At 37.7% G+C, this 12,136-nt stretch overlaps 1 protein-coding gene across 7 annotated transcripts in view; it reads left to right on the top strand.

Annotated features, from left to right (window-relative positions):
• Positions 1-12,136, top strand: part of ATE1 (arginyltransferase 1) — an 86,974-nt gene that overhangs the window by 33,184 nt on the left and 41,654 nt on the right. For all 7 annotated transcript variants that reach the window (XM_055719937.1, XM_055719939.1, XM_055719935.1 and 4 more), the window contains one exon: positions 2,879-2,978. In XM_055719937.1, coding sequence (XP_055575912.1) covers positions 2,879-2,978 — 100 coding nt within the window. The remainder of the gene's footprint in view (positions 1-2,878; positions 2,979-12,136) is intronic.

Raw genomic sequence — 12,136 nt, 5'->3', positions numbered from 1 at the left:
TAAAATCAGAGAAGAGGTTGAGGTCAGAAGGGACTTCTGAATGTTGTCTGGTCCAGTTCCAGTGCAAATTGGGCTAACTTCAAAGCTGTCCTGAGCATTAATGTAGATGTTGCTGTAGCATTTCCAGTGGCTGATGTCTAAAAGAGTCTGAATTGTCATTTTTCTGAGGCAGTCTGTAGCACTGGTGATTTTATGAAAGTAATCAGAATTAACAAATGTAGAAAAAAATGTTGGAACTCCTATGATTTAGATTTAATCTTTTTGTCTGTTATGGTCTGGATTTTTAAAAGTTGTTTTGTTACACGTGCTAGGTACTTTAAACTGATTTTTTTTTTTTCCTCGAACAAGGTGAGCATATAACATAAAATACTGTCCTGCTAAAAGTTGTGTTTTAGTATTTGTATGTATCACATTACTTTATGTAAGAGTAGACTGACCTAATCCATGCTTATGAATTCTTGAAATGATTTTACATTTTCTACATAATAAATTAAAAACTTTGTCGGCGCAACATGCGTGCGTGGCTCAACTAGTGAAAAGGCAGCTTATAAATTCTGCAGCATTTAAGGCAATAAAAATGAGTTCCCAACAGTCTTAGAGGGAGCCAACCTTCTTGTTCTTTAAAAAAGGGGGAAAAAAATTGAGAGTTAGGGAGGATTTAGGAAGTTGCAAAGGAATCTGATACCTTCAAAGCTGTTGCCAATTTTACTCTGAGGAGGTTAAACTGCACTGCAGTGCTGTCACTTCCACTTCATGCTACTTTGAGATTTTTTTGCTGAGGAGTTGTAGAAAGGGTAGGATTTGAAGATCATTTGAAATATATAGGCTTGTAAGTGAAGAATGAGGGGAGGAGAAGCTACTTGTGTAATACTCCCCCAAAAAATCATCAGGAAATACTGAGAGAATCTTATTTGCAGGAAAAAGTTAAACCTACCCCCTACTATCTGAAATGATGAATAGTAGACAAGTGTAGTATTCATAATCTCTATGTAGTAGTAGGACAAATACTTGAACTTCTTTTGGAATTGGGTTATGTGGCACTGAAATACTCGGTCTGAATTGTGGATTGATGAAATGGATATATGTCTTCCTCACTAGCTGACTTAATTACTTTTGCCAGCAGCCATTATACCTCTTCAGATACGTACCATAACCGAAAATTTAACAAAAAGGAAATCACAAGTCTGTAGTCCCTTTTCTGTAGGAAAGATTTAGGCAGAAAGAATGCAGGTGGATGCTTGTTATGCCGTACAGTGACACCTCATTGCTGCTCCTGGTGTAAAATGATGGCGTTGGAGGATTCTCTTGTGTTGGATTACAGCACATGCTCCTGAAAAGCGGAACGAGAAGGATGGTTTGGCATACCCCCGGTAAAACTTTGCCTGGGGTGGGGTTGGCCTAAAAGAGAAATGCAAGGTAGAGCAAGAACTTGAGTTCAGGGTCTTTACCTAGGGCACGTCACCAGAGATTGTAGTATCAGCGATGACCCTGGCAGCAGTTCTAAGCAAGCTGGCTTTGCTATCATGTGTGCTAATTTGCTTGCCTGAAGCTCTGTTGCCCGTGGTAAGACTTGCTGCTGCAGCTCAGTTTTTACCTCATTACGTTACGATGTATTTACTTTACTTTCTGTTCACTTTGAGTCTTTTACTTTATTAGATCAGATAGTATAGTCCAATTGGAAAGAGTGTTTAAGAGATACTGAAATGCAAAGTTAATGTTTTTTTCCCTGTCATGTTCCAACTTTTTGAATTGCAGAAAGGTAGCTGTTTAATTAGGTCCAGGAAAATGTGCATCAAGGTCGTTTACCTTCATGCCATGTCTTAAAGTTTATGTATATGAAGTGCATGTTTGTATATTTTTGAGAGAACATAATCGTGCTTCTGGAATATGTTGCATTTACCTGGATTTTCAGATCTTGACTAACTTATTTCTAGACATTCTCCTCTTTTTGTGTGTATATATATAGATACAGAGTTATCATGAACTTGGTTTCAGCAAACTGCGTGCACCTGAAATGTTAGGTTTTCAGTACGTTTAGACACCCTTATTATTAAGTATTGGTACCTGCTTCCTATATGCATGTGCTCATACCTTCTTATCCCTTTGACATTAAAAGTAAGAACCAACATCCATGTTTTATCAAATTTTTTACAAAAGTGAGCTGCAAAGTTACAAATGCTGTAAAAATGAACGTTATAGTGGAAACACTGGCTGCATCTGTGATAATACTGCTGTCCTTGTGCCAGTGAAATAAAATGCAAACTTAATTTTGGAATACATTGACACTTCTCTTTCAGAATAGATGAGAAAAACCGTACGATCAAACACGGGACGGGTGAAAAATACCTTTTGTTGCATAAAGGCAAATGTTTTTACATGTAAATTGCTAGAAGTCAGATGATAGAGCAAACAAGAGGCTTATTCTTGAAGCTTGTTTTTTAGAAATACTCTGATGTTTTCCTGAGCCATGTTAGCCAGTCTGTGTACAACAACTCAGCCAGACTTCTATAAAATTTCAGTGTATATAAATATTAACAAGAAAGCTGTGAATTTGGGGCTCTTAGTCACTTTTATTTGAATTTCAAGTCAGTCGGTGGTCAGGATGAAACACGAAAATGGAAGTAGTTTTATGCCTGACACGGTGTTTTTCATTTTGGTGTTTTGTTTGTTTGTTTGTTAAGCATTAATTTTCAGTTTGTCATCTTTGGGTTTTTTAAGTATTACTTTTGAGTTTATTATCTTCATTTTTTACTTGATAGAAATTTAGTGCTTTGAATAGGTCAAGAGCCAGGTAGCGGTAAAAAGTTTCAATATGAAGAGGTAAAATGAACGTAGGAATTGTATTCAGAAGTAATTAGTCTTTTCTTTCCTTTCACAGAGAAATTGCTTTTACTAGGGAACTTCACGAAAAAGCTCCTGATCTCTCTTTTTATTATATGGGTTTCTACATTCATTCATGCCCCAAAATGAGATACAAGGTAAAGTGTGTTTTTACATATTTCCTTAGTGTACTATTATTGAAAGCATTTGATAGTATTCATAGTAATATAATATTTTGTAATTGTTATTTTGGATTTTAATGTAGACTTTATACAGTTAAATTTGAGCATTGGTTACTATTTAACTTGGCTTGAGTGGTTTTTGTGTTGGGTTGTTTTTTTTTTTTAAAATTTAGCTGCATGTGGTATTTATTACAAGTTGGCTTAAAAGCAGTTCACGTGGAGAGGTTTTCAAGGCTGTCAGATAGCCAGGTAACCAAATGACCAACTGTTATCTCATGTTTACAGTATATCTTCCAATAGACTAAAATTCTGCCTTTTTTAGGTTTGCATATTTGTGAAACCGTTGCTTAGTGACTGTGGGCAGTGATAACATGCCTTCATGGTCTTGGCTGTACTTGGGTTTTTCCTCTTTGTTTTTTGTTAGAGATGGGGGACTTGCTCTGCCAACCAAACCACGAGGAGTGAGGTTAGCAGCAATTCTGAGCCAGGTGGCAGATTGTTGAAAAGAGCCTCAGGAGAATCCATGGAACATTTAGAATAACCAGTGTGTCACCAAACCTCCTCTGTAACCCTGGTTAGCTTCAATTCTGTTTCGACCTGAGTGCCTAAGGGCGTCTCTGCTCTGTGTTTTTTAGATCTCATGTATGTGGTATCTTTGGAAATGTGTCGTTGCTTTTTGAATATTATGGTGCATTAGTGTACCATTCACTACCATCAGAGTAGTGAACATTTACCATGTTCATGTAACCAAATATATCTGTTAACAATGTGGAAAGACAAAAAGCTCATGAAATCTAGAGTAAGAGGTACAGTGTTTTCTTTCCTTTTTGTTTTTTTCTAAAAATCTGCTATGTTTCCAGCTAGTTTTCAAATAGCCAAAAAATTGTGAGGCTCATTGAAGTGATGGCTGTGAAGGAAAAACCATTTTGGCTTTATTCTGGCCCACACTACAGGTGACCATGATGATTCAGTCTTCTGAAAATAACAACAAATCCCTCCCTCTCCTTTTGTTAGAATATGTTTGTCTGTCCTCCCCATCCTCCCCTGCCTTTTGCCAACTTATCATCTACACCTGCTGGCCAAACAAAGAGAATATTAAGTTTGAGGGAAGCAAATTGGTGAGTTGGAAAACGCTGCCTCTGTCATATAAATAATCTTAAAAGCTATCGCGAGACCACCTTGAATCATAGGTTCTGATTATTTGCTCTACTCTTTGGAAATATTTAAAAGTTTGGGATGATCTGTTCATGTGTTCAGTGACACTGCGGTTGAACATCCCTTGTCTATTCTGCAACCTCCATAATTCAAGACTTGCAAAAAGAATGCATTTAGTTTACTAGGGCACTTAAGAAACAAATATGACTATAATGGCAAAAGCGTCCCAGTTCTGAAAGATGTCATTGCTAAGAAACTTTGGGCTCAGCCACTTGTACTAAGTTTTAATAAAAGTGTGAACTTTGTATGCTGTGGATTAAACAAAGCTCGTATATGAGTCAGTGTATTAAAGTAGCCAGCAAACTGTTTTGATTATGAAGATGAAACGCTGCAAGTCTGGGCACTAGCCCCAGTAGCCACTATACCATAGTACTATTTCTTATAATACGGTATCTTTTCTGTTGGACTTGTGCTGTTCTTTGAAAATGATTGCATCAGGAGTGTAAGACTCATGATGCTTCCAGTTTTCATTCTCAAATAATGGAAATGGAAGAAATTGTATGGGCAGTATTATAATTCCCACCCCCCCTCCCCCTTTCCACAAAAGCTCCTTTTCTTCCCTTACTTAGACTTAATGACTATCTGATATGACTGTGATTTGGTAGAATATACATTTTAGTCTTCCAGAAACCTATACATGTCAATGTGTTTAGGTAATTAACTGTGGCCCAGTATGAGATTTACTGAAGCAGGGGGTGGGGAGAAGAAGAAAGCCTATACATATATATTTAGAACCTAGAACCTACACAATAGCAGGTAAGTAATGCTCTGTGTTGGGAAGGTAATAATTCAATAAATTAATTGCAAGGAGGTTTTTTTTTTTTTATATTTCTTTTCCTGTGTATATTTGTTTTAGAAATGGCCAAATGTAATGCAATTGAAAATCAGATTGACGTTAATACTGTAGTTCCACTGAAATAGTCCCGGCTGAAATAGTACGCCGGAAACAAATTTGAAAACTAATTTCTGAAATGCCTCTGGATAATGCTATTATTCTTGTGAAGTGATTGGTAGTGGTAAGGTAGGGTGGGTAAGTACTGACTTTGCTGATTAAGTAATTTCAGTAATGCCTGGTTGACTTAGAGGCATTACATGCTGAAGACTTTGCTTTATTACACTTTAGTAGAGATGTTGGAGGCTCCCTTCCCTTAACGGTGATGGTGTGGAAGAAGGGCGGGCTGTAGGTACCCGTGGCTAAACTGATGTCAGGTAAGCAAATTAAATGAGGGAAAGAAAAGGCAGGAGCTGACAAGCTAACAACGTTTTTTTTTTTTTTTTATCCTCTGCTTGTAATTTTCTTTGCAAATGATTTCTCCTAAGATGTTTAGAAATGGAGGCTATGCACAACATCACTTCTTTATGTAAGCAGCATCTTACGAAGAACACACGCAGGCGGTACCTATTTACAGTGAAGTGACAGGATTTTGGAAATCTTTGAAAATTTCCCTTCTAGTCACAGGTTGTGACCAGTGGACATGCCTAAGCAGATGTTTGCATTTGGTGTTTGATGGAAACACAGTACTAGACTACTTCTAGCAAAGGTGCCTGAGCTTGGCTACTGGTTTGTGCTAAACGGCTGTCCCTCTTCCTGCTGACGGAAGGGGGACAGCTGATGAGCTGGGGTGTATAAGGAACAGTGACTTTATGATGTTGATTTAAGAAGCTTGACAGAGTTCCAGTTTGCATGGAGTAAAACTCAGTCTTCTGTACAAGATGTGGCTGGAGTAATTGGGGATCTGTGAATGAACTGCTGTATTAGAATCCAAGAGTGACGGGTTAACGTTGCGCACATGAGGATGTAGCTGGACGCTTTGGCTTTAAATGCTCTTGACTCCTAACTTGGAGGTACAGATATCCAACAGCAAGCATTAAAGCTTTGTGCTGCATGGGTACTTTCTTGGGATGCAAATTATAGACATCTCTTCTGGATTCTGACTTTTTTTGTGGTTGTAAATTAATAGTCAAATTTTTTTTTAAAGCTTTGGTAATAGGTGACCATATATACCAGTGACTGGGCCATATACAGTAACAGCCTCTCCCTTCTTGGTTTTGTTGTGTGCTCTAAGGAGATCCAAGGCATTGATAGAATATTTTGTTGAAGTATTTATTTTTAAATAAGGCTGCTAATACACTTGTTCTGCTTTTGATGCAGTTCTTCAAACACTATCTATATCTTTATCTTAGAAAGTGTCTTTGAACAGTCACCTCCGATGCGGCCAGAATGTCACACCAGTTGCCCACAGTGCAACTGTGCCATGCAGAAGCTGAATGTTTCTAGCTACCACTGAGCAGGTACAGGGATGAACTGGCAGAGAATGCGTTTTGGGGGGTCAGCGTGTGACCTTTTCATCTGAATGATTCTGTTTCCATGAATGGTACAATTTTGGGCATAAATAGTGTATAATCCAGCGGAAGATGGGGAGGCCTGAGTGTCCTGAAGGAGGTTCCCCAGGTCAGGATTTCTGTGGATCAGTAACAGAGTTGGATAATTCTGGATTATGAGGCAGGAAGATAAATGGTTAAAGAGTATCATCTACCCCATAGATCAGATGTAATTACAGCAGTTTTTAAAAATAGAGCTGCTTTTTGAATTGCTGTTCCCTTCCCTTTCCTTTAGTTTCCAAAGAGCTTGCATCTGATTGCAATGTGATTTTAAAACAATGGACTACCAGTGAAATTACTTAAGACGGGGGAAGGGGATAATATATTGCAACATTAGGCTATTTCGTAGTTCCCAGCTTCTCTTAGATTTGTTCCCATATATGGGTTAATATTTATGAACTGGTAAAATAAAATCTACATTAAATTGAGACAAAAGGATTCCTGTAGTCCTATTAACTATGTTAATATGGAAAAATTCTATGAAAAACCTTAAGCAGTGGCTTTGTTCCATTTTTTTTCCAGGTAGGTTAGGGTAATACAAGATTAAAATGGTTCTCTGAAGAAATTCACGACCTTGTGGTAAAACTTTTCAGGCTCTGTTAGATGTGGTAGTTCTTATGTTGGAAAACAGTCTCCTGGAAAATTTTCCAGGACTCATAAGATACAAAGTCTTTTTCCTAATGCATTTTGGAGTCTGATAACATTTTAAGTATAAGAAAGTATTTTACTTTAGGTTGATGTTGGTCTCGGGCTTGCTTCTCATGTATTTTAAGTATTGTATCTGTATGTGTTAATGCTTTCCAGGTAAAGGCGTTTGTTTACAAACACGTGTATAGTTACAGAAATAGAAGAACCACCTTTAACCAACAGCCATATTGGAGAGGTGATTGAGGGGATCTTGGATTTTTTTTCCGGTACTGATACTCTGTCTGTTTTTTCCTGCATCTTTCCAAGTAAAAAATTTTACTCCATGGCTCTGTGTTACTAAATTCACATTTTCCACTCACTGCTGAACTCTTTGAGATCCTTTCTGTTCTTTCTGTTACAGCTCTTTGATACTGATTTTGAGTCTTGTGGTGGGTGACACTGAATAGATTTTGGACTTGTGCTTGGTGTAAACAGTAAGTGTACTTGCTGCCGTGCGTTTGCCATTCAGGCCTCTGTTGGGGTCTTAAATTAAGTTCTCTTCTAAGTTCTTGTGTTGGAAGGGATTTGTTGGTGGGGTTTGCTACGTGAGTTTTCTCAGTTCTGGGTTTTCTGAGTTTTTGTCAGTGTCGATCTTTGCATGCAAAGCCTGCAGCTGGAGCACGTGTCGTTCCTTGTTTTGGTCAATGATCTGCTTCCCCTGAAGCTGCTCTGCGAAGCCTCTAAATAACTATCAGCATACTTTGAAGTGTGTAAGAGATTTAATGTCTTTTTGCTGTGTTATCTCCATGTACCATTTTAAGACCATTCTATGATGTGAAGAGGTGTTTTGACTGAAATCTTTATCCAGACTTGTATACAGGCCAAAGTAAATGGAATTATTTCAAACAGTCTCCTTCAGTATCAAGGCATGGCCAGACTTCAGATAGAAGGAATACTAGAAAGGGTTCTGAAATGTCAGAAAAGAAACAAAAGGCTGATTCAACTGTGATTAATCATTCTTAAACTAAATACCTCTGACTGACTGTGGTCGTAAGCGGTGCCCCTGGAATTTTATGGCACTCAAGAGCCAATTTCTTTGGCTGCTTTCAGGAATTTCAGCATTGCTCCTCATGCAGCAGTGAAATGCATCCAGTGGTAGCCTGGATTTCCACATCCACGGGATCCACAAACATCTGGCTCATCCTCGCTCGTCCTGATTATTCCAGCATTTCTGACTGTGGAATTTAGTTAACCTTTTCAATAAGCTTGGGTTTGCTGTGTAAGCTGAAATGTCTGAAGGAAAAGAGACCTGATGTGACATGACTTAATGTGATCCCTTGTGATTTTGGGGTTACAAGCACGCGCCGTTATGGTTCTGCTGCTGTGCAGCAAACAGTTTTGCAAAACGTGTGTCGCTGGCTCCATGCAAAAAGAGCTGGCATTTTTCTAACTCCATGTGTGATCTTTTTATTCAGCATGTACTGAAGTTTCTGCCAGCTGCCAGGCTGTTTTTCTCACTGGTGTTGTGGCTTACCTTGACAATCAGAAAAGATGGCAAGCTGAGAGTGCTTTGGAGGACTGGGGTTGCACTGCTCAAGGATGTTAGCACTTGTACTAGTGGCTTTTCCAGGATTAATTTTGTCAGTTTATGGGAATAAATATGCATTCAAATTAGTACGATTTATTTTTTTTGATAAACAGGTGATAAATAGTCAACTAAATAGTCTGAAAAGTCGATACTTGTTATAGAGTGCCAGCTGTTGCTTGCAATACTGTTTGGTGATGAAGAACTGAAACACCTGCGCTGAAAAACTATTATCTACTCTATGAAAGCAATGAAAGTTTTAGCAATGCAGTGGCTTTGCTTTTTTGGCAAGACTGTTAAAAACAGAGTAAAATAATAAACAAGGACAGAAACATACATTAATAATAATAAAGCCCTGAATATTTCAAGTTACAGAAATGGTAGGGGGAAACCCCAGTTTTTTCTTTGTCTTGTTAACATCACTTTTAACTGCCTCCCTTCCTCCTTCCTTCTGTTTCTTCACTGGACTTCCCCAATGGCTGGGATACTCCTCTACATTAGCATCAGCAGCTAAACCTGAACATTCTTCAGAGCTGTGAACTTAACCCATGTGTTTCTTCTAATGGTTTGGGTTGGTGACTGAGGGAAAAAGACTCCTCTGAATTATACTGGAGTTTTGGCATTAAAACCCAAAGGGATTTTGAGAAGTCTTTTAAAGTGGCTGGCCGAAACTTCCAAAAGTATTTTGGATGATTGACTCGGTGTACATGCTTCTGAAAATCAAGTTGCTTTAATATTCCTTCAGTTGTAGCTAGCGCAAAAACATCCTTATCTCTCTATGTATATTTTATCAAATGTGTTTTGACTGGAAGGTTGGCTGGCTGTTTTTTGGGTCTGACAGGCCGTATGCTGTATTCAGGATTGCAGTGTCCCTTACAGCTTGCTGCCTTCCCCCCCCCCCTTTTTTTTTCTTTTTTCTTTTGTTCCTTTTCCATAAAAGCTTTCTCCTTTCACCTGTCCTCATCTGGAAGACTCTTACTATTCAGAGCCCACACTAAGTAAATGGAAATAAACATGTTGGAATAAACAACTATGAGAATGTGGGGTGGAATAAAAAAAATACCACGGGTGAAAAATTATTAGCTCTTTAGTTCTTGATGTAGCACTAGTGATAAATATTTAAAAGTATTTCTTATTTTCTTTGAACAGCACCTTACAAAGTGTTTGAGGCCACTTTCTAGGTTGCTTTACTTTTTAAGGCATTTCTAGTCAGGTTGTGAAAATTACATTACTAAGAGCATCAAAAAGTAGGAATAAGGAGGTGCTCCATCCAGGATAGCAACAACCATTGCAGAATGCTGACAGTAGATTTCCACTGAAAATATAATTATTAAAAGCAAAACAGCAGTTTCCATGTTGTTTTCATGTCAGGTAAATACAGTGATTGCAATTACTTCTCCCCCCTCCACCCCTCCCCACCCCCCCCAGCTGCTGTTCTATACTGTGTGTAATTGGTAACCCAGCTGCTGTTCTGTACTGTGTAATTGGTAAATTATTACAGTTTTTCCTTGGTGCAGGTGTTGAAGCTGTGCTGAATTTGACACTGTGCTTGCAGGGCTAAAACCAGTTGGAATCCCATTTTCCTAATGGAAAGAAACACAGATCCTAGCCATGTCTTTTTTTTAATTTCATTTTTCCTTTTAAAATATTTGCCATCAGAACTTTTTTTTTTTTTTTGTGTCAGTCAACTCCCTTGGAAAAAATGTGAACATGTCCCTGGGGGCTTAGTTGTCTGATTTTGGAAATGTGGATTTCTTCTCAATTGTTTACTTGCAATTTAAGATGATTGAAATGTAGCAGGACTGAAGTGAAAATAATATGTACATTTATGCCTGATTGTATTATTTGTGGACTTTTTTATCAGGGCAGAAAACATCTGTTGTATAGGTGTCAGCTGACCTCTGTAGTGAACAAGTCTCTCTTATTACTGTACTGCCTCTTGAGAAAATAAACGTGTCCAAAAGCAGGAATTTTGGGGTGTATGTTGTACAAGCTTGAAGGAATTGTATCTGAAAGTAATTTTCAGAATGAAGTCATATTTGTGAGGTGGCCTTTCTACAGCTTCAGCTGTATACCTGTAAAATTTTATTGGATAGGTCTTTGATTACAAATTTCCTCAAATTGAGTAAACTTTGTTTTTTGGTGGTTTACTTCACTATACTAGATAAATAAATGTTATTAAGTAGGAGTAGGTCCTTTTTAAAACCATCCATTTGTTATATTCTGTATGAGGCTTGGGTCAGGTTACATTATTTTCATGCAGTCTTTAAAAAACCCAAACACATCCTTCCACCCCAAACCAACCCAACATAAAGCTTTGAAGAGCGAGTTCCCAGGCAGTTTATTTCACAGGAATATTCAAAGTCATACATACACTTGTGTCTTGTAAGTAATTCTGAATTTTGAGGTGATTCAAATATCAGACTTGAATGTTGATGATTTATTGATTTTGATGCTACAAGTGATTTTAATATTGATCAGTAAAGATTCTTTGTTCTGCATACGACAAAGATGTGTTGGTGCGTAAGGAGGTATACAGTCAGGATTCAGATGTTCTGAAGAATAAACATAGAAATGTGATAAGAGATGGTATTACCTACCGATGTATGCACATCAGTAGGGGTAAGTTCTCCACCTTTTACTTGTTACAGGAATTTTATTGACTTGGGACAACTTCCCTATAGCGTTTCTTTAATAAATGTGATTTTGTTAGTGTTTGTGAGGCTTAAGTAAACTAAAATCTAACCTCATCTTTATAAAAGCACAAGAATAAGAAGTATGGTTTGTTAAACTGTAAGCCGGTTCTGTACCAGTGGATGTTTTCAGAGTTATTAGAGGTAACTTACCGGTCTCTGTCAAAAGGAGCTGCTAAAAAGATTTATTCGGGCTCATGCTAATAAACCTGAGGCAAATGCATCTTCTGAATGATAGTAGTTGGTAGAGATTTATCATGTCTAATTCATGACTCTACATGTCATAAATTCACTGCTTATTGCTGACTTGTACTAAATCTTTCTTGAGGGCTTATTTGGGGACTCCATAGCAACCATTAGCAATTGAAGTGAGAACTGTAAATTATGAAATATGTAGACAAGAGGTGTGGTTTTTGTTTGGTTGGGATTTTTTTGGAGGGGGAATAATATACTTCATAATTCATGTGTCTTTAATTTTCTTCCATCTCAGGAATGAAGTCACAATTCATGTTTCAGAATTTTCCAATTATATTTCTAGAAATCCATTAGTCCTTGCTAGTAAGTGTAAGAATGCATGGAATTGGGTGTATTTTTAAAGTTTCTAACAGCAAATGAATTAATGTAGTGCTGCT

The sequence above is a fragment of the Falco cherrug genome, chromosome 9, assembly GCF_023634085.1.
Source record: "Falco cherrug isolate bFalChe1 chromosome 9, bFalChe1.pri, whole genome shotgun sequence".
NCBI classification, from domain to species: domain Eukaryota; kingdom Metazoa; phylum Chordata; class Aves; order Falconiformes; family Falconidae; genus Falco; species Falco cherrug.
The sequence above is the reverse complement of the archived record's forward strand: the minus strand, read 5'-3'. Positions and strand labels throughout refer to the sequence as shown.